General features: G+C 34.5%; 1 protein-coding gene across 1 annotated transcript; it reads left to right on the forward strand.

The window, feature by feature from the left end:
* Positions 1-9,720: 9,720 nt before the first annotated feature.
* On the forward strand, positions 9,721-20,103 carry LOC127739074 (activating signal cointegrator 1 complex subunit 2 homolog). Its single transcript, XM_052250642.1, has 3 exons — positions 9,721-9,815; positions 16,074-16,739; positions 17,657-20,103. The coding sequence occupies exons 1-3, from the start codon at positions 9,786-9,788 to the stop codon at positions 18,380-18,382; spliced, it is 1,422 nt and encodes a 473-aa protein (XP_052106602.1). The 5' UTR covers positions 9,721-9,785; the 3' UTR covers positions 18,383-20,103.
* Positions 20,104-24,367: the final 4,264 nt, after the last annotated feature.

A 24,367-nucleotide genomic window follows, 5' to 3' on the forward strand; every position in this document is an offset into this window, starting at 1 on the left:
TAGATATGATTGCCAATAAAACAACTCTCCACCAGAGACCAGATGATGTAAAAGTAAGCAACTATAGGAAGCTGTGTGGCCTTCAACAATGAGCAAAACCCATAACTATGGAACGCCACAGCTGTCTTATGTGGAACTCTGATATTACGTTATGTTGTTTTATTATTATTTGATGATATTTGTCTTTACATTATATGGTTTTGACATTACGTAATGATGTTTTGATATAACTCAATATGGAATAGTCATTATTTAATGATATGTCGATATTACACGATATGGTTTCGTATTGACTTGATATAGTTTTGTCATTACTTAATATGGTTTTGTCATTACTCGATGTGGTTGTGTCATTAGGCAATGTGGTTTTAACATTACTTGATGTGTATGTGACTTAACGTAATGTAGTTGTTTCATTACATGATGTGGTTTTGTTATTTCGTAATGATGATTTGCCAATTCTTTATATGGCTTTAACATTACGTAATGATGTTTCAAAATTTGACGATTTTACACTACATGATGTGTTTCACGGTTTCATTATTTGATGTGGTCCTGTCATTCTTTGATGTGGTTATCACATTACTTAATGAGGTAAAACCACGTGACCATTTCGGAAAAAAATATGTTCTATTTTTAAACCGATTTCCATAAGTCGTTTGTTTAATGTGCTTTGGATGAGTATCGCTATCCATTGAGGTAAAGTTCATATTAAAGTTCGAGTTGTTCAGATTTATTTGCGTAAAAATGCAATATTTTGATTGGCTTATACGAGGGTGTTAATTTACTCTATTCTATGGTAAATACTCTATTACCCTTCACGGAGACGCTTGATCAAGTGTGCGCTTTATTAAATACGGATGGTTGTTATGTACAAGACGTCATAGTTTATTACTTTGAATTTGAAATTTAATCGACAGTAATAACAGAACATTCAGTATAATAAATTAAATAACACATATCTGAGAGGGTGATAGAGCAGATTGTTACCCCTCGAAAAGACATTGTCAACCTTGGCTTCGCCTCAGTTGACAATGTTTTCTCGGGGTAACAATCTGCTCTATCACCCTCTCAGCTATGTGTTATTTATATAGTGACTGTATGGTTTTTAACAATGAGCAAAACCCATACCACATAGTAAGCTATAAAAGGTCCCGAAATGAAAACTGTGAAAACAATTCAAATGAGAAACCTAACGATCTAAATGACGAAGACGCCGACGCCACTACCGACGACGTAATATAGGTTTGTTGTGTCTCACTGCCGCTAAATCAATGTCGAAGGCTCGACACAAATCAAAAGACTTGTACTTTATGGTTAACAAATGAGACACTTTAAATCAACTCACACTAAAGTTACAGGGAAATGGGGGGATCGGACTAAGCGACAAAGCGTCAATTCTATAAAATAAGAATTCTCCGATTTTTTTTTAGCGTGTATGATCATTTGAACATACACGAATATCAATCTTTTATTTTTATACGACCGCCAAAAAATTTTGTGGTCGTATACTGGTATGACGTCGGCGTCGTCGTCGTCGTCGTCGTCGTCGTCGTCCGGCGTCGTCGTCGTCGTCCGAAGACACATTAGTTTTCGCACTCTAACTTTAGTTTAAGTTAATGGATCTCTATGAAATTTTACCACAAGGTTCAATACCACAAAAGGAAGGTTGGGATTGATTTTGGGGGTTATGGTACCAACAGTTAATGAATTAGGGACCAAAAAGGGGCCAAAAATAAGCATTTTTGTAACTTCCAGACATAACTTGTGTGTTAGTGTATGGATCTCTCTGACATTGTACCACAAGGTTCCATATCATAAAAGGAATGCTGGGATTGATTTTGGGGGTAATTGCCTCAAAATTTTAGGAATTAGGGGCCAAAAAAGGGGCAAAAAACAAGCATTTTTCTAGTTTCATGACAATAACTTGTGTGTAAGTGTATGGATCTTTCTGAAATTGTACTACAAGGTTCCATATCACAAAGGGAAAGCTGGAAATGAGTTAAGGGGTAATTGCCCAAAACGTTTAGGAATAAGGGGGCCAAAAATAAGCATTTTTCTAGTTTCCAGACAATAACTTGTGTTCAGGTGTATGGATCTCTCTGAAATTGTACTGCAAGGTACCATACCACTAAAGGAAAGGCTGGGATTGATTTTGGGGGTAATTGCCTCAAAATTTTAGGAATTAGGGGCCAAAAAGGGGCAAAAAAACAAGCATTTTTCTAGTTTCAGGACAATAACTTGTGTGTTAGTGTATGGATCTTTCTGAAATTGTACTACAAGGTTCCATATCACAAAGGGAAAGCTGGAATTGAGTTTGGGGGTAATTGCCCAAAACAATAAGGAATAAGGAGCCAAAAGGGGGCCAAAAATAAGCATTTTTCTAGTTTCCAGACAATGACTTGTGTTCAAGTGTATGGATCTCTCTGAAATTGTACTGCAAGGTACCATACCACAAAGGGAAGGCTGGGATTGATTTGGGGTAATTGCCTCCAAATTTTAGGAATTAGGGGCCAAAAAGGGGCAAAAAAACGCATTTTTCTAGTTTCAGGACAATAACTTGTGTGTAAGAGACAAAATTTTAATATAACAAGTGTATGGATCCTTATGAAATTGTACAACAAGGTTCCATATCACAAAGGGAAAACTGGGTTTGAGTTTGGGGGTAATTGCCCTAAATGTTTAGGAATTTGGGGCCAAAAAGGGGCAAAAAAACGCATTTTTTCTAGTTTCCAGACAATAACTTGTGTTCAATTGTACGGATCTCTCTGAAATTGTACTGCAAGGCACCATACATTGTAACACAAAGGGAAGGCTGGGATTGAGTTTGGGGGTGATGAATCATAAGGGGGTTCAAAAAATTTGAGGGGGGATTTTTTTTTTTTTGAATTTTCCATTTTAAATTGGTTATTTCTGATTTATATATAAAAGCAAATAATAATGATATGGTTTGAATAGATAAATTAAAAAAAAAATAAATTCTTAGACCACATTCATTCTGTGTCAGAAACCTATGCTGTGTCAAATGTTTAATCACAATCCAAATTCAGTGCTGTATCAAGCTTGAATGTTGTGTCCATACTTGCCCCAACAGTTCAAGGTTCGACCTCTGTGGTCGTATCAAGCTGCGCCCAGCCGGAGCATTTTATTATAAATTGCATTCTCAGATATACCTCGCACTAATTGAAAAACACAAACTTTTTTGGAATATCTGTTTCACAGGTGACGACGGATATGTTCCAGTTGTCGTAACCACAATCCCGTCATCTTTTCCTCGAATTTGAACTACCACATAAAACCAAATCACTGGGTTTGTACTTTTACGAATAACACGACGAGTGCCACACGTTGAGCAGAATCTGCTTACCCTTCCTGAGCACCCGAGATCACCCCGATGGATTTATATTACCCAGTCATACCGATTTATTGAGTTAAGCCAATTGAAACTGTTTTTCACATTTTTTTCTTATGTTGTGCTGTTACACTACAGTCCGAGGTTAGGTTAGGGTTTAGCGCTCACATACATACATGTTAAACTCCGCCACGTGCACTTTCTTTATGTGCCTGCCCCAAGTCAGGAGTCTGTAGTTCAATGGTTGTCGTTGTTTCATGTGTGTCATATTTGTTTTTCGTAGATTGTTTAGTTATAAATTAGACCGGTAGTTTTCTCGTTTGAATTGTTTCACATTTTCACGTGGTGGCCTTTTGTAGCGGACTATACGGTGTGTTGAAGGCTGTACGGTTGCCTATGATTGCTTACATCCACTGCATTTAAACTCTGGTGTATAGTTGTCTCATTGGCAATCACACCACATCTAACTTTATTTCAATTTCTATGTTGTGTTTTGTATACTGTAACATTGTTTATCTTTTGTACGCATACCCTTGAGCCCTCTTTTCGGAAGCCCGAACAAAAGCCCTTGATCCACGATAGAAAATTTGAATACGAACTCATATTAGATAACTCGAATTTCAACTCGAAATCTTAATCTAAACGAGACTCAAATTCGAGTCTAACTCGAACTCTACCTCAAAAGGTGACTCAAATTCAAAGTTGAAGTCGAATTGTAACTCGAACTCTACCTTTAAATGTGACTCAAACTCGAAGTTCAACTCGAAACTCATTGCTAACTAGAACTTTAATTCTAATAATGGCTGGAATTCTTACTCGAAATCGAAGACTAAATCAAAGTTTAACTCGAACAGTAACCCGAACTTTAATTTGAACTCTAACTCGATGGATGGCCACACTCATCCAAGGCGACATAAAACATGGAAATCTATTTAAAAATAGAACTAGTTTTTCCGAATTTGGTCACGTGGTTTTACCTCATCAAGTAATGTGATAACCACGTCAAAGAATGACAGGACCACATCAAATAATGAAACAAACACATCATGTAGTGTAAAATCGTCAAATTTTGAAACATCCTTACGTAATGTTAAAGCCATATAAAGAATTGGCAAATCATCATTACGAAATAACAAAACCACATCATGTAATGAAACAACTACATTACGTTAAGTCACATACACATCAAGTAATGTTAAAACCACATTGCCTAATGATCATAGGCGAATCCAGGGGGGGGGGGGGGGGGGGGGGTTGGGGGGGTTGGGGGGGGCTGGTGGGCCCGGGCTCCCCCTTTCGTAGGAAAAATTTGGTTGATTATTTAGGGAATCACTGAAGCATGACTGGAGCGGGCCCCCCTTAGGTCAGTCAGCGGGCCCCCCCTTATGAAAAGTTCTGAATCCGCCACTGGTGACACAACCACATTAAATAATGGTGAAACCACATCGAGTAATGATAAAACCATATTAAGTAATGACAAAACTATATCAAGTCAATACGAAACCATATCGTGTAATATCGAAATATCATTAAGTAATGACTATTCCATATTGAGTTATATCAAAACATCATTACGTAATGCCAAAACCATATTATGTAAAGACAAAATATCATCAAGTAATAATAAAACAACATAACGTAATATCAGAGTTCCACATAAGACAGCTGTGGCGTTCCATACATAACACACATATAAAATTTAATGAAATTAAGGATGTACTTAGGTGAAATTAAAAATATCTAGAATTTAAAACTGATACTTTAAGTCAGAAGAGCATTAGTTCAGGAACAAAATAAGCTAAAAATATTGATAGGTTATGGAGCTCTTTTTCGAGATTTTTCATTTTTTTAAATGGCGGGATAAGCCTTTACCTTATATTTGCATTGGTATTATTTGGGTCTCAAATCGAAAGAAAAGAAATCTAGAATCTGCCTAAATTTTGGTAAATGACCTTTTATGAGCTATTGAAGGCCTATATGAAAAGAAAAATGGGTGTTATGGGGCAAAATATTTTACCATGTATCGTAGGAAAAAAACCAAGGAGTCCAAACATCTGACAAAAATTCCTATACCCGACCTAAGTGCATCCTTAATTACTTTTTAAGGAGGAACCTTAAAACGATTACTTTTCACTAGTAATTCAAACGTTGGATTGTTTATCGCACCTTTCTCTTTGGACTTGAAATATGGGATACCATAGAGACCGTCTAGTCTGCTCCATATCTTGACTTATATGTATACAAATTGAGAATTGTAAAACTAAGTATATTTGGTATAATTGCCAATGAGACAACTCTCCATCAGTGACCAAATAACGTAGAAGTTAACAACTAAAGTCACCGTACGGACTTCAACAATGAGCAAAACCTATACCGCATAGTAAGCTATAAAAGGCCTCGAGATGACAAATGTAAAACAATTCAAACAAGAAAACTAACGGCCTGATTTATGTACAAAACAATAAACGAAAAAAAACCAAATATGATATACAGCAATAAACGACAACAATTGAATTACAGGCACATACCGAATGTGGCGGGTTAAACATGTTTACTGGTGCCAAACTCGCCCCTAATCTTAGGACAGTGTTGTTACAGTACAAACACTTGAGAACACACTTTAAAAATCAGTTGAATAGGGCTTGACTCATCAGATTGATACAATGCACCAAAAACACAAAAGAGATCTGAGAGTACTCGTAGTTCCTAAAAGCAATTTCAAAGCGAATAACAACCAATAAAAAAATCATGTATCTAAGTCTTAAATATCAATCAGTACATACCCAACATACAATGGATTTAATGTAAAGACGTCATTAACAGTCCAAGAAATACTTGTCATTGTGCAATGCCAAAATATAGGTATCGAATTATAATCTGTTGACAACTATTGGACCACTTTTCAGCAAAAGATATTATTTCAGTTTTTCTTTTTCTGTGTAGCAACATTCCACCAGTACCCACGTGCATATGGAGTATATATCTCCTATTTGAAATGATATTCCAGCGCTTAATATTGTTTCATATCATGATTGCTTTGATCATGATTTGGTTGACCATTTTTGAAATCTGTATTTCAGTATATCTTGTTTCTTTTTGTTGAAGCCATAACCCCTCGATTGCTTCGAACACTGGATGCAACTTCTCGCACAATTTGTACTGGCAATGAATATCACGACGGGTGTCACTCCAGAGAAGGAGGGACTACTTCGCATTCCAGAGCATGTCACTATAGTAGAGGAGGAAATGCCTACCTTTCCAGAGCATCTGTCTTTAGTTTTCTGTGACATGTTTTACGGACTATTGTCGTTTATCTCTTTGGCCATGGTGATGTCTGTTTTTATTTGTCTTGTGGACTGGTATTGTATTACCACTTGTTTCTTCTCCTTTTTTCACAAGTTCTATGGTTTTCGTCGTGACTTCGTCGATTATTACTGGAAATTCGCCTACACAATAACCTCTTTTTTAAATGACTTTTCTGTGACTTGACATGAGTAAAATCTGGATAAGGTATCTAATTAGAGACATTCACTGCTTACTCTTCTGGATCACTCATTGGACTTTTATTAATATTTTTTTGGCTTTGGTTTCTGTTGCCTCGACGAAGTCGAAAAAGCGAGACTTAGGCGTGCTGTTTCCGGCGGCGCCAACCATGCAAGATATGAAATATCTATAACTTAGTTTATGATTAGGTCAGTTTATCGGGGATCACTATTTGTAGGCCAATGACATTTGCTATACAGTTGTATAGTATTGGAGCATCTGACTTCCAAGGCGATTGCCGTATTTGGCCCTGTCCCCTCAGTCATGGTCTATTGACTTTGAAACTTTTGCATAGACAACATGTATTACTTTTTGATAAGGTCAATCTATGAGAAACCACTTGTTGAAAGTTAATGATATTTGGTATGCAGTTGTATTAGTATTGGCATATTTCATTTCCATGATGATTATTTGGCCACGGCCCCTCATGATCAGTCATGGTCTATTGCCTTTGAAACGTTTGCAATGTTTACATGTATTTTTATTAGGTAAGTTTATTGGGTATCTCTAGTGGAAGGTTAATGATATTTAGTGTGCAATTGTATTGTCATTGGTACATTTCATTTCGATCCATGGAGATAATTTGACCCCGACCTCTCAGTCATGGTCTATTGACTTTGAACTATTTGCATAGTTTACATGTTGAAGTGTTGCCATTTTAATTTTAACATTTACACTATACTATCAAAATTACAGAAAGGCGAGACATATATCTATGTCAACAGTTTATAATGTAAACAGTATAGTGGTTTCGTGGTAGCGTGCCTTCCTCGAGTGCGGGAAGTCGTGTGTTCGATTCCCGGCCGTGTCAAACCAAAGACTGAAAAATTGTTGATAGCTGTTTCTCCGCTAAGCATGTCGTTGCAACGACTGGTCAGTGGGAGTCAGAAAATTACTGGACTGATACATTGTGAATAGCACGTCGCAGTTAAAAATTGATTTAGCGAGTTGGTCAAATACAACGCAGGTTCATATTCAAATCACATCACAGAAACATGTTCTCGTTCTGATCTGCATGTAATATTTGCCACTGGACACACATCCATCCATACATGTTTTGATTAAATAATCATAAATATGACTCGATATTGGCGATTAATCATTTGAAAACTGATATTTTTTTTATTTATACGAAATGAAAGGAAATGACCATCACATTTTGCCTGAAGCGCGCGAGAGCCTCTTGTTTAAAATGTGATGGTCACGTGCTTTCAAGTCGTTTTTAAATGTTCAAATACACAGCATTCAATTCTTATATATTTACAGATTTTCGAAATAAAATTAAATATATATTTTCTTAGTTTGAATCTGAAAGTAAAACTTCCAATTAAAACTTCGTCAGAAATTGTTTTGTGAGATGAAAGCTGTATCATTCCACGCGAAATCAATTTTAATTCGAAATATCGCTATAATTTGCATATGCAGATGTCGCTTTAAAAGTAGATAGCTTGTAAAGCATTTATTATAAATTTCAATCATTGTTATTCATAATATTGTTATGCGATATGGGTGTTGTTCATTGTTGAAGGCCGTACGATGACCTATAGTTGCTAACCTTTTACGTCATTTGGTCTCTTGTTAAGAGTTTTCTAATTGGCAATCATACCACATCTTCTTGATTTTTTTTATTTATCATATTGGATATTAATTATTGTTAAATGTTTTTATCAATCATCTACATTCAATACTTGTTTTTCAATTAACAAAATTTTCTATTTTGATTGATTGATTGTTGGTGTTTTCACGCCACTTTTAAGCGCCACATTTGGGCTAGTTCGTGGCGGTCAGTTTTTATAGGTGGAGGAAGCCGGAGTGCCCGGAGAAAACCACCGACCTTCAATAGGAAAACTGACAATCCTAGTCAATTAAGATTGGAGTCGAGTGTACCCGCACGAGCGGGGTTCGAACTCACAACCTCAGTGTTGACTGGATAGTGATTACAATAGTAGAACTACTTAGACCACTTAGCCACCGAGGCCCCTTTTCTATTTTGAAAAACAAAAGCATAATCGTTTGCACAAAGTACACGAATAAATTCGAAACGTAGTGTTGATTTAACAAGTTGTCTATGCTAGTAATTCTACAATCAACAGGATTGCTTTCATACGGCATTTGTTGAATTCATACGGCATGGGTTGCTTTCATATAAAATGAAAGCATATATGACGGAATCAAATGATTCGCTGTTCAGCCAATATAAGATCAGTAATTGTTTGAATAGAACACCAACTGTAAAATAAGAAGGGACATCAAAACTAAAAAGGGCTTTTATTGCTGTTCTTCATCAAAGCACAGTGAGGTCGTCATGTTGACAGAAACAAATACATAATTTGAGTGAAAATATGCAACAAGAATTCGTTTTCTTTTGCAGGTATTATAACATCACTCTTTGATTGAGTGTTGCTTGCTTAAAGCCCTGACAACCAAATCTTTCTATTTTTTTTTAAATTTGACTAATATTGAACTCTTTGTGGCGACCTTCAAAAGTTAAGGTCATTGACAGTTTGCAAGTTGTTTTTCCTTAAATGTAGTGAGACCAAGTGCAATTGTTAAAATCAATTGTTATATTTTGGTTGGTTTTCTTTGTTCCGTGATATATAATTATGCTGTAACATGTTAGATAAGCATTTTGTTATCCAATTAAGTTGATTACACCTTCAGATACCGTCCTCTTTATTATATAACGTATATCAATACTCTTGACCGTACATAGTAGTTACTCGTTTTGTTTTGGAAAATAAAAGACCCCAGTGGAATTTCTTGCTATCAAATCAGCCAAGTATTCAGGCATTCCATTTATAATTAATTCTTACCTGAGATGGAGGTATTAATAATTTATCAGGTAGATTTAGTTGGAAACATTTAATCACACAGAAGACGAGGAGACAAGATGCCAGCACCGTATCCATATGATGAACAGGTTAGAAAACATTTATATATTTTATTTACTGTTTATTTTTTTTTTCTAATCCTCTTCTGTTTGGAATTATAAGAAAATATGTATTTTATACTCATTCTGGCAGAAGACTGAAAGATGTGATGGGGATTAACTTGGCTCCACGATATTTTTTAGACAGAACTTATCAATATTAGGTGGGAGTACAATTTGTAATTAATGGGGTTAGGGAAGAGGGTTTGATGTAAGAGATAGGTTCTTCCGGGTCTGATATTATATGTAAAATACTTTTAAGTTATCTAGAGGAGACTAACTTTGTTTGAAGTATGACAATATAATATTTGCTTGCAATCATTTTTTTTCCAATTGTGTAATATTCAGCTTTATGCCATTAATTCATATAATGTTGAATTTTTTTGAAAAGAAAACACTACCACTATATTTATAATATAATTATGTTCGTATTTAATATTTGGGGAAAAAAGAGTTACGGCTAGTAAATTTCCTCTGTTTTGTTATTTCCCTATATAGCAATTTCATATCCCTTCCTCTGCATTATTATTCCCCTAGCATTATCATTTTCTCTCCTCTGCATTGTTATTTTCCTAGCAATATAATTTGCTCTCCTCTGTATTGTTATTTCCCTAGCAATATCATTTTCTATCCACTGCATCATTATTCCCCTAGCAATATCATTTTCTATCCACTGCATTATTATTCCCCTAGCAATATCATTTTTTCTCCTTTGCATTGTTATTTCCCTAGCAATATCAATTTCTCTCCTCTGCATTATTATTTCTCTAGCAATATAATTTTCTCTCTCTCCTCTTCATTGTTATTTCTCTAGCAATGTAATTTTTCTCCTCTGCACTGTTATTCCACTAGCAAGATCGTTTTCTTTTCTCCTCACTGTTATTTCACTAGTAAGATCGTTTTCTTTTCTCCGCACTGTTATTTCACTAGTAATATCGTTCTCTTTTCTTTGCACTGTTATTTCACTAGCAATGTCACCTCCTCTTCATTGTTATTTCCTTAACAAAGTTATTTTCTTTTCTCGGCACTGTTATTTCACCAGAAATGTCACTTTCTCTCCTCTGCATTGTTATTTCATCAGCAAAGTCATTTTCAGGTCATCCTTAAATCGTACTAAGTAACTCAAATTACTGTATTTCAACTTCATAGGTGTATTTTGAGGTTCTGGCTTTATTTTGTCATATATCAGAACAATAATATGTTTGAGGTTCTGGTTTTATTTTGTCATACATATCTGAACACTTGATGAAACCATAAACAATTGAATTTTCGCCCAGTTAAAAAGCTAAATAAAATTATCAAATAACAATTTTTTTTTCAGACAGAAATAAAAAATTCGGCTCTGTTCTGGAAGGTCTGCATTGCAATATTTGACAAGCCTTTAGGGTTAGCACTTTTTAGCAAATTTGACCTCATGAGAAAAGCATAGGGCTATTAACTCATTCGTTTCATATATGTTTACTTGTAAACATTTTGTTAAAAATTATTTTTATGTTTTATTTAGACTCTTTACTATCAACAAGTTTTCATACACAGTGCGAGTGAAATAAATACTTGACAAAGGTGCAATTGGTGTAATCTTCACTGTAAAATAAGATAAATAAAAAGGACTTTACATTTCGTGCATACGAAGCGCTTTTATGGCTTCATCAGAAACGCTCAAACCCAACCATTTGAAAGCCATGGATGTATAAATACGCAAAAAGTAAAATTACAAAAATACCGAACTCAAAGGAAAATTCAAATCGGAAAGTCCCTTATCAAATGGCAAAATCAAAAGCTCAAACACATCAAACGAATGGAAAACAAGAATCGTGAAGAGCTATATATGATAAAAAGGGATCGAAAAAAGAATAACCAAATTCATATAAGGCAAACTTTACCCGAGGGAGTTTGATAACACGATAACTAAAGAAAAAGTATAGAGATGCCACGTATATGTCTTTTATTGAAAAGAAAGTTCTTTGTTTTGTTTTAACACGTTTTTACAGCACCAAATCTGTTTTACAGCTATTTAGATATAAGAAGATGTGGTATGAGTGCCAATGAGACAACTCTCCATCCAAGTCAAAATTTATAAAAGTAAACCATTATAGGTCACAGTACGGTCTTCAACACGGAGCCTTGGCTCACACCGAACAGTAAGCTATAAAGGGCCCCAAAAAATTACTAGTGTAAAACCATTCAAATGGGAAAACCAACGGTCTAATCTATATAAAAAACGAGAAACTAGAAACACTTATGAACCACATCAACAAACGACAACTACTGAACATCAGATTCCTGTCAATTTGTCAATTCAAGTGGATGTTACAAAATGTCCCGAGAGAGAATATCAGTTAACAACACTATCTACGTCTTTGTCACTTTTCGATTGTCTACAAAGCATTGGGAACAACAACAACAACAACAAAAGGGAGAGGGTGTGACTGAGACACAAACGAAAACGCTGGACACTCTTAAGTTTAGAGTCAATTGTAAATTCAAATCAGTCCAATACTTTTATACTTGATTATGTTTAAAACGCTCACTATCGTTTTATACAATCCCTTAATTAATACTTTAAAATAAATAGTTAAAAAAATAATAAAACAGTATATGCTATAATTTTAAGTACACGGTTTTCTGTGCAAATATTTTAAATATTTCTGAACTATCATAGCATTAATCGTTAATCAGACAGACAGACACACACACACACACACACACACACTATTCACCATAGCAACACCGCTATATACATATCCGTCAGATCCATTGGTATTGTTATATCGTCACGCTCGCTTCGATTTCGGGAGGTTGTGGGTTCGATCTCAAACCGGGCCAAACCGATGACTTTGGAAATTGGTATTTGCTACCTTTCTGCGCAGCAAGAATCTTTTAGGAGCAAAGTTAATTTTAAAAAAACCTGCCAAACTGGGAACTAGAATTATGTGTCATATAGCGTGCATCTGATATATGCTTTCCTGTGGACTGTTACCTTCGGAAAATTTGGACTAACGTGTCAATACATTCCTAGGACATAAAAATGTTCTCTTCATGAAAAAGCACGTAATATTTGCCGCTGGATGTAAAACATCCATATATATAACTTTAAGTTTCTATACTTGTCATATAGTAATGCATCTAAACTATATATAAAAAAGAAGAAGTGGTATGATTGTCAATATGCCTTTGATTCACAATTTCTTGTACTACAGTATTTATTAGCGTGACAGTTTTAAGTCTGAGACTTATTATGAAATTCAGCACCAAACGATAAAGCCAGCACGAGCACACAGTTCCGTTTTCTCTCTGTCGTTTTCAAAAGTTAATAACCGTACTGGAGGTTTATTGCTTTAATTGAGACACCAGGTCTTAAGATGGCTTTAATGAAGGTTACAAAACACTTGAATTAATGGCCTAAGTGATGGAACCGTTGAGATCAATAACTGGCCATTAAATGTATCTGATTAATTATTTACCGAACAGAAATCGGTTGCGATTGGCTACCGCAACAATATTTATTAGAACTATCACGCACCTGTCTCGGAAATCCTTGCCTTATCAAACATTTAATATATATTGTAAGGAAATCTGTAATCTAATTAGACATGAATAAGATTGTGACATTCAGATAGATATACCAGTAACCAGATTCAGAATATCTTCGTTTATCACAATAGGTATAAACCCATTGTTCAGTTCCATAACAGATGTACACATTTTCCACTCCCACCTATATTTGTGCATACAAACGTGTATCCATAAGCTTATAAAATGGAAGGTGGTGTGAATCTGATTGAAATATAAATCCTTTGTCCACGGTTCGCTTACAAGACGTGGATTATAATCAGGTTGACTGTATAGGCACATGAACAATATAAAAAAGAGGAAGATGTCCGGTATGATTGCCAATGAGACAACTCTCCACCAGAGACCAAATACTGAAAACACTAACACATATATTGAAAAGATATCGCCTTGTTCTTGTGTATATATGGTACAGAAAAACTGATAATTGTCATGTAATAATCATCCTGTTAGATCAGCGTTCCTACGAACACGAGAGAGGTTAAACATGCTGAAACTCATTGATATCTAATAAAAAAAAAAAGCAACAAACAACCAAAACCACTAGTGATTTCTTTCTTTTTCTTTACTGATTTGTATTGTTCGTTCACTTAGTCTTTAGTTATTCAAATAGAGTGAACGATGATCGTGATTGTATCGGCAAGGGAAATGTTTGTGGTCTACAAAAAAAAGTGTTAGCAAGCCACATGAACATGCATGTGGCTTTCAAATATCGGGGGGAAATTGTCCATGTCCTTCGTTAACACTTAAAGGACAATATCACCTGTTTAAGATTCATACTCGTGGCACCATGCACTGGTATAATATATGTGTAAACCTTTTGGTTGCATTGACGAAGACTCTAAAACATTCAACATAGGAATTATGGTATTATAAAGCATGTTTTTAAAGACATAAATTCTTTATCAGGATGAATGCAAATAGAAAACATTAGTCAAGTAGAAAACATTAGTCAAATAGAAAACATTATACAAATAGAAAACATTAGGCAAATAGAAAACATTATACAAATAGAAAACATTAGTCAAATAGAAAACATTATACAAATAGAAAACATTAGGCAAATAGAAAACATTAGTCAAATAGAAAACATTATACAAATAGAAAACATTAGGCAAATAGAAAACATTAGTCAAATAGAAAACATTATACAAATAGAAAACATTAGGCAAATAGAAAACATTAGTCAAATAGAAAACATTATACAAATAGAAAACATTAGGCAAATAGAAAACATTAGTCAAATAGAAAACATTATACAAATAGAAAACATTAGGCAAATAGAAAACATTAGTCAAATAGAAAACATTATACAAATAGAAAACATTAGGCAAATAGAAAACATTAGTCAAATAGAAAACATTATACAAATAGAAAACATTAGGCAAATAGAAAACATTAGTCAAATAGAAAACATTATACAAATAGAAAACATTAGGCAAATAGAAAACATTAGTCAAATAGAAAACATTATACAAATAGAAAACATTATACAAATAGAAAACATTAGGCAAATAGAAAACATTAGTCAAATAGAAAACATTATACAAATAGAAAACATTAGGCAAATAGAAAACATTAGTCAAATAGAAAACATTATACAAATAGAAAACATTAGGCAAATAGAAAACATTAGTCAAATAGAAAACATTATACAAATAGAAAACATTATACAAATAGAAAACATTAGGCAAATAGAAAACATTATACAAATAGAAAACATTAGGCAAATAGAAAACATTATACAAATAGAAAACATTATACAAATAGAAAACATTAAGCATATAGAAAACATTAGGCAAATAGAAAACATTATACAAATAGAAAACATTAGTCAAATAGAAAACATTATACAAATAGAAAAAATTAGGCAAATAGAAAACATTATACAAATAGAAAACATTAGGCAAATAGAAAACATTATACAAATAGAAAACATTATACAAATAGAAAACATTAGGCAAATAGAAAACATTATACAAATAGAAAACATTAGGCAAATAGAAAACATTATACAAATAGAAAACATTATACAAATAGAAAACATTAAGCATATAGAAAACATTAGGCAAATAGAAAACATTATACAAATAGAAAACATTAGTCAAATAGAAAACATTATTTCCTGTTTGAATTGTTTTACGCTAGTCAATTTGTGGCCCGTTATAGCTTGCTATTCGGTGTGAGCCAAGGCTCCGTGTTGAAGGCCGTACTTTGACCTATAATTGTTAACTTTTTATACATTGTGACTTGGATAAGGAGTTGTCGCATTGGCACTCATACCACATCTTCTTATTTATATTATGGAAACAGAAAACATTACGCAAATAGAAAACATTAAATGTATATCTAGTAAACGTAAAATATTTTAAATACATTTCAATGACTATGTTTTCATTAACCCACGAATCAACTAACCAACATTTAAGTGACTTGCAAAATTATCTGATAGCGTATACAATCCTAGTGTTTGCATTTTACTCTGAATGAAATATCTTATCTTATACAATGCACATTTTATACTAGAAAAAATCATTTGTTGCTATTTATGTAGATAATCAACTTACCAAATGTATTTTTAAACGCGATGTATATATATTAGGACCTTGCGATACTGACTCAATTCAACCAATCAAAACCAAGATATTGTATTCAATTAAGTTTCTTTTTTTCCAGAGATATGTTTCGGAAGATGACAGTGGTCTGAGAGGGTCACGTCAGTACCAGGCTCAGCCTAATATGGCACGCTATGAACGGTATGAAATTGACCCTCCTTCATTGAAAGCAAGACAGGACGATATGAAAGGAAAGAAAGTGACCTTCTGTATGTCTGGTGACAAAGATTGTAAAGGGGTAGATCTATGTATCAACAACAAGATACGTACGTTCGGAAGTCTGTTAGCAGAGCTGGATAAGCATCCAAAGATCAAACCTAAAGGAGGTGTCCGATATGTGTTCCGAAAGGACGAAAATAACAGATACAAGAGGATAGAGGATTTGGGCGAGATACAGAGTGGTGATCTCTTGGTGGTATCCGACAGAGCTAGAATTGACAAGACAATTGACTATGGCTTTCCTCTAGGACCTAGTCCTACAAAAAGTTTACAAAGGTCACCACTCCCACGGAGATCAACAAAGGTTAATGCACCATTCAGACGCAGTCTATCCAGGAAAAACGACACAATTATAGTCATGAACAAGGAAAGAATGTTAACCTATAAGGTCAACCCAAACACGACACAACTTTTTGAGCAAGTTCTTGATGATATTGGTGATATGTTGAAGCTAAGTTCATACAAACCATTAAGTATGCATTCCATTACACCAGGGGTTTACAATCAGGTACGTTAAAACAATTTCAAGAATGTTTAAGCTTATTATTTAGTTTTTTGTCTTTCCATTAAAAAGAATAATAAGATATTGCATTACGACTGCAAGTTTTTGAGCAGGAACTTATACTTATCAAACCTACCGTGCACACTTAAGTAAAAACGCATTTATCATTGCGGCCTTTAGCTAAGTACTTAGTCTTTCGGTGTACTTGATTTAGTTTTTTATGAAATTTTGCTCGTTCTTGTTTGACTTTCCTTCTAACTTTTTCAATAATTACTTTTCCTTCTATTTACAATCTCTTACTTCTTTGTGATATGCTCAAAATTTCTTTGAATTAAGCAAATTCATGATATCATTTTATTATTAATAAGTAAGTTTTCCAAATACGTGTTTATTTGACAGAAAAAAATGAATGCAAGTTTCTTTATAGTAGAAAAATAGTTACTTAAATGTTATACAAATATATTATAACTAGGAGTAAGTCGGAAAGTTCTAAAGTTGGCACTACGCATAGCTGCATATCTCACTATTATTGGCACGTCTCTTTTCTTTTACTGTAACTCGATTTAATGCCAAATTTATTTTAAGTGATTATCTGGTATGATGAACTCATCGGACGATGGGTGACGGCTTAACACTTAGCTTGATTTTCTCCAGTTTGCTTCTTGAAATTTTAAACAAGTGGCACTAGTTAGACGTGGCGAGCAATATGTTAAAAAAATATTCTGATTTCCAAAAAATAAATACCATGCGGATAAAACAAAAACAATTCTATTTGAAATTCAAGCTCTAGTAAGAAAATCGTAATAATTTAATATTTCGTATCAAAACTTTTAGGAGTGCCCCCAAAAAAATATAAACACAAAACACAAAAGAAAAGTAAAGGAAAGCATTTTCTGAATATTTTTATTTTTCCATTACAACAGATAGATAGCTTCACTAAGTTAAACTCACAGTTGCACACAACAGAACTTCGCAGTAGTGGAAAAGAAACGCCGAAATTTGTCGTCTGTAAATCTGGTGAACATCCCGAGGACGCACTTTCTGAGAAACTGAGGAAAGCATATGAAAAGAAAGGTTTGATTAAACCAAATGATAATGGACCGATGCAAAATGGAAATGGAAGATACGATGATGACGATGAAGAACCGGGTTACGATCAGGTAGAAGACGGAGCACCAGAACCAGAAAAACATCCAAGAGGTTACCAGAGAAGTAAAGATTACGGCAGGGAACCGTCCCCACAAAGACGGCACCAGAGAAGCCGAGACTTTGAACGGGAACAATCTCCTCAAAGACGGAACCAAAGAAATCGTGAATATGACCGCGATCCGTCCCCACCAAAACAGGTTGAAGAGCCACAAACCGCTCGTAGACCTACTCAAAGACAGAATGGTTTGTCGAAGTCCCAGTCGAAAGAAAATGTTGGATCAAAACAGACTACTGGTCGCACTCCTAGACAAGCTGCCCCGCCGAGCAAACCGCAAACAAGAAAACAACCGCCGCAAAGGAGACAAGTAGAAGAAGAAACCAGTTCCGAATCTCAACAGAACCAGGAAGAAAGTGGCGACGACTCCGATTCCGATTATCCAACTCCAAGACTTCTTACACCCAAAAGACCAAAGGAACGTGTTGAGACGCCTGAATGTTGATTTGATAAATAGATAGTAATGTTGTTGTGTCTTGTATTGACATACCTTCTTTTTTATATGTGCACCAACATGTGTAAATGATTTTAGACCTTTTTGATGGGTCTAAGGGAAATGTGATAATTGCTCTATTATTGTAAGGATGGAGAACTTGTGTATCTTGTAATTTGGGAATATTTACCTCGGTCATACTAAATTATTATACTGATGGATTGTAATAACGAAACACCAAAATGTGCGGACCCTAGAGTATTGTTTTTTGCATTAATTTTGTATATCCGCGGTCATATGCATGGAGTACGCTGTATACTGTTATCACCTGTTCGTGCCGTTCGTCTGTCCGTGATTTTCGTTATATTTTCGTTATATATTTATCAGCTTCCATATAATGGAATGATTTGATATTTTGTCTGAAACTTACTAATGATGACTTGTATCGTGTAAGTTATTTGCATGTTTTGACGATACTTTGAATTATACCAATTTTAGTAATACGTTACACATTACATAGCTTAAATATGATGAAATAATATGATATTTGGTCTGGAAGTTTATAATAATCGGAGATATAATACCGTGTTAAATTTCAAATCTGCCATACAGTTACCTCCTACGAAACGATACTGGAAATTTTTCGTCAATGTATAAGAACGAGCGGGCACATAGTTTGCATAACATCACGTCCAACTTATTGTAAATAATAATAATTCGAATAGTGCTTGTTCATCTCTCGAACTTTCAGTGTGCATAACTAGTTTTTTCGATTTTCAATTCGAGGGATGAAAATATAGCTTTTTTCAATTGAATCAAAATAATAAAAAAATATTTATTTTAGAGATATGGGTGAAACAAATCATTTTTAAATCATTGTCAAACTTGTCATCAATTTTGCACTGTCACTTATGAATAGGTATCCTCTGTTATGACATCACGTGCAATTCATTCTAAACTAATAATGAATTCGAATAGTGCTTGTTCATCTCTCGAACTTTCAGTGTGCATAATTGGTTTTTTCGGGAACAAATTTTAATTTTCAATTCGAGGGATGAAAATCTAGCTTGTTTTCAATTGTATCAAATTAAATTAAAACAATTTTGGAGAGATTTGGGTGAAAAAAAAATCGTTTTTAAATTATTTTCGAAATTATCATCAGTTTTGCACCGTCACTTATGAATGGGTATCCTCTGTTATTAAAGTTTTCAGTATAACTTTCCGGAAAAATGACGTTCAAATTTAGGAATAAAGATTATCAGTATAAAAAAAAAACGGGTAATATATGTTTTTCACCTCCACTAAATAAGGCTCGCTGATTGAAAAACATAAATACACAGCGCAAATAATTTAAGGAGCATATCCATTTAAAATTATTTTATATTTTCCACTCCCCATAAACTAGAGATATACCATTGGTATCTAAGCATAGCTGCTGTCACACTTGAGATGTTCCCATTTGATTTTGTATAACGCAGGTCTTACAATTTAAACAATTGAAACTGAGGACATGGATAATTATTGCTAGTTGACTGAATCAAATTAATCTTATAATTGTTAAAATGGATCTATATATATATATATATTTATGTTGAAATAAAAGTTTTTATAATTCAAGAGACTTTAAAAGATCCATTTATAGGTTACAAACAATCTGGAAAGGGTATCTTATACTTATTTTAGCAGTCAAAGATGTAATTGTTCAGAACTAAGACAATAAAGACTCTACGATAGATGTTGTTAAATATTGTTCCTAACATATAAATATAGGAAGATGTGGTATGATTGCCAATGAGAGAACTCTCCACCAGAGACCAAACGACATAGAAGTTTACAACTAGAGGTCACCGTACAGCATTCAACAATGAGCAAAACCCATACCGCATAGTCAGCTATAAAAGGCCCCGAAATGACAAATGTAAAACAATTCAAACGAGAAAACTAACGGCCTAATTTATGTACAAAACAATGAACGAAAAACAAATATGATATACAGCAGCAAACGACAACCATTGAATTAGTGTAAACAATATTTTATTTTAGAAACAAATAAATAAATACGTACATCAATACAATACATGGATTGGAAAACAAGTGACAAGTCACTTATACAAATTCCTCTCCTTTTGAATGGCAAAATTTATTACAATGGACAGAAAAATGTACAATCATATAATATACATGTATATATATATATAAAGTGCCTAGAAAATCAACCTAACAATGTTAGAGTAGATCTAATTCTGTACTTCCTCCCCGACCGGGGCTGGAACCTGTACTTTTCACTTCATATTTCTACGACAACACCGCCTAGCATTGCGCAGACGCCTTATCCCCTCCTCTAACTATAGCTGATAAAAATCAGCTTTCGTTTCGGGAGGTGTTACCTTCTCGTAGGTATTAACATAAGAAAAAGAAAACAAAAGTAATGGAAATCAACATCTAATGAAGATAGCTGTTTTTAACATTGGGTGACATGTTGTTGAGCCTTCAAGAACTATTTTGTGAATCTCTTAGTTTTCAATATATAGTCTTGTACAATTAGAAAGTTGTTTTTCTTGTCTATATCTGTAATGTTCGGATCACAATAAAGTAACGTATCTATGTTAAGTGTACCAACTAGATTAACAAAAAGGGCTTCACGAGTTCGCTGATAAATGGGACAGTTTAGGAGGAAGTGTTCAGAAGTTTCTATCTGTTTACATTCACAAAATGGGTCTGATTCCAAATTTTTCTGATACAAGTGATCTCTAAGACTACTACTCTCGGTACGGATTCGGGCATGATATATCTGACCTAGTCTACTGCCTGCATAATAATAATAATTTGGTATAGAATGATTTGGCTTAAGAAAGGCTTTAAGGGTAGCGATAGAACCAGCATTTTTTATATCTGGGGGAAGGCTATTCCAAAGTCGAACTGTTGATGGAAGGAAACTATTCATATAATAAGTAGTTCGACAAGGTAACTGATGGAAAATTATTAGAGTGACGAGTTCTATACTGGTGTATGTTTCTAAACTGATCTGGTAAAATATCATTTAGATAACATGGGGTTTTCATTCACCCTATTATGAAAAAGTAGGAGTTTATGCTTATCTCTTCGCTATTGAAGAGTCTCCTACCCACAATCTGCCAAAAGTAAGCGTAAACTGGTGAGTTTTGTTGCACCAGTAACGATGCGTGCGGCATCGTAATTTATATGTTCAAGCTTGGTTTTTAAGTCCTCTGGACAGTTATCCCAGACAACATCAACATATTCAAGTAATGGGCGTACGCAGCTAAAATACATATTTTCAAGAGATCTTCTGTCAAGCCTAAATTTTAGGCAACGTAGTAAATTAAGTCGAGGTAATGTCTTTGCTGTAATTTTTTCGATGTGATGATTCCATGTACCATCATTCGAGAAAGTTAATCCTAAGTGCTTATGTGTCTGAACTCTTCTTATTATGACGCCATTCATATTCAAAGGTGGATGATAATCTGGTTCGCTTTTCCGTGAGAATACAATGGATTCTGTCTTAGACGGATTAAAGTTTACTAACCATTTATCCGCCCAGCCTTTTATTTTACGCAAGTTGCTGTTTAAAGAAATCGACGAAACTAGTGGATTATCTACAACAGCATAAATGCATGTATCGTCCGCGAATACATGTAGTGTAATATTACAGCTTACTTTGTTTATAATGTCGTTGAGGTAAACGAGGAACAACAAGGGCCCAAGAATTGAACCCTTTGGTACTCCAGCATTTACATCAGCCCAGGAAGATTCTACTCCATTTATTAAAACCCTCTGTTTTCTGTTCGACAAATAATCCTTAAGCCACAGGAGAAGGTCGCCAACAATACCCATCTTTTGCAACTTCTAGAGCAATCCCTTATGGCACACACGGTCGAAGGCTTTACTAATATCGAAAAATATGAATCTAATATTTTTGCCTTCGTCTAGGGCTTTGCTAAGTACGTTACAAATATATAAAAGTTGATTTCTTGTCGAATCGTTAGGCATGAAACCAGACTGGTGCTCAGTAATCAAAAAAAGTTAAATACGTGCTTATATACACAACGCTCGAAAACTTTGCTCATCACTGAGAGAAGAGATATTGGACGATAATTACTAAGTATGCTTTTATCATCATTCTTGAAACAAGGAATTACATTCGCTAGCTTCCATGCGGACGGGAACAATTTTGTTCTAAGACTTAAGTTGAAAATAGCGCGTAATGGTTTTGCTATAATATCGGCAACATGCTTGAGAATACGACCGCTTATAGCATCAGGCCCCGGGGCCTTGTTAACATTTAGAGTTTGAAGAATGTCTTTGACTTCGTACATTTCAAAAACAATATAACTTAATCGTCTATCTGGAGGGATGTCGTCCTTAGGCAGTCATTTATTGCTATCGTCAATATTAGACTGTGACGCAAAATAGTCATTGAATGCTTCGGCCTTTTGTGAATCATCATCAATTACGGTGTTGTTAGAATTGATAGGCGGGATATTCATGTCTCGAGATTTTAAGTCGGTTATTTGGTATGCTTAATTCCACCAAACCTTGGTTGAAGACATGGTCGTTCTAAGCTTTTCAATCAATTTGTCGTAGAATTTTTTCTTCTCATTACGTATTACATTTACAGTTTTGTTACGAATTCTGCGAAATTGTATTCAGTTTTCGGGACGATTTGCCTTTTTTCGCCTTTTTATAAATACGAATTGAATTACAGGCTCTTGACTTGGGACAGACATTAAAGAATGGACATCTAGTATCCGGGTTTTTATCTACACTTGTAAACAATCAGCGTTAAAGTTGTCCAAGTTACAAGGAACTTTCTGTACATCTAACACTTCAATGTGTAGAAGGGGATAGTATACCATAATACATGATACACACATTGGTAAGAAAGAGCAATTTGATAAAAAACAATGAACAAGTAAACAACAACAAAAGTATTAAACAAAAACATCTAGAGGTTAACACAGTCTTAAACAATTGACGAGTGTCTATACAATATGTAAATGTCTGAATTGCCATGAGCCTAAAAAGGAGTGAATAATTTAAACAGAAACTGCCACAGATCGGCCAACATTAACACCAAAAATAACAAAAAAAATACTTAAGATAGGACAAAACAATTACGAAGGAGTTTTCTGACAGGAGACAGTCACCTGAATCAAACTTTTTTTCTTTTCATATCTCCGCCTTTCTCCATATATAACCTTGGTCACTGGGCTAAACATACGGGTCCATAAAAGAACACACAACAAAAAATGCCACATGAAAAGAATCAGGTGTCTTGACAGTATGTCAAGGTCTAAATCGCCACGAGTCTAAAAACGGTGTGAAAAAAATAAACAGAAACTGCCACAGATCTGATATCACCACCAAAAAATGCTACAAACAACATAACACCTTGATTTAGGCCAAAACAGCCACCGATGAGTGTTCTGACTGAAGACAGGCACCTATATCAAACTTTTTAGATCTCCACATTTCTAGTTTCATAACCCGTTGATCACTGGACTAAAATCAAGTTTATAAAAGACACACAACAAAATAATGGCACAAGAAAAGATTCCAACTCCTAGTTCAATAGACAACAACACGAAAGTACAAGCAAAACAATCATAAAGTTACTTGTCCCCTAGATGTAATTTATTATTTTCGTTGTTGGGTTTCACTCACACTTTCTCATTGACTTACAACCCATATCTCATTTTATCTATATCCACAGCACCAATAAGAGCTCGCAGACAATGAAAACTGCAATCGCAGAATACCTTGCCCAAATGACATGGAATTATGCCGTGTTACACACTTATGACAGCCGTACTTCACAGAAGATTTCTTACGTCATAAGACAGTCACATTTTCATGTCGGGGCCTTTTATAGCCGACTATCCGGTATGGGTTTTTCTCATTGTTGAAGGTCATACGGTTAAATTGCCTCTAATTGCATCCACTTCATTTGAAGATAAGTGCATAGCTGTCTCATTGGCA

Source organism: Mytilus californianus, unplaced genomic scaffold, assembly GCF_021869535.1.
Source record: "Mytilus californianus isolate M0D057914Y unplaced genomic scaffold, xbMytCali1.0.p SCAF_4, whole genome shotgun sequence".
Taxonomy (NCBI): Eukaryota; Metazoa; Mollusca; class Bivalvia; order Mytilida; family Mytilidae; genus Mytilus; species Mytilus californianus.

Bases quoted from the DNA above. Each gene is read 5' to 3' on its own strand.
- LOC127739074 (XM_052250642.1), top strand. From the start codon at position 9,786: ATGCCAGCACCGTATCCATATGATGAACAG. The intron at 9,816-16,073 runs GTTAGAAAACAT...CTTTTTTTCCAG, and splicing joins CGTATCCATATGATGAACAG to AGATATGTTTCGGAAGATGA. The intron at 16,740-17,656 runs GTACGTTAAAAC...CCATTACAACAG, and splicing joins CACCAGGGGTTTACAATCAG to ATAGATAGCTTCACTAAGTT.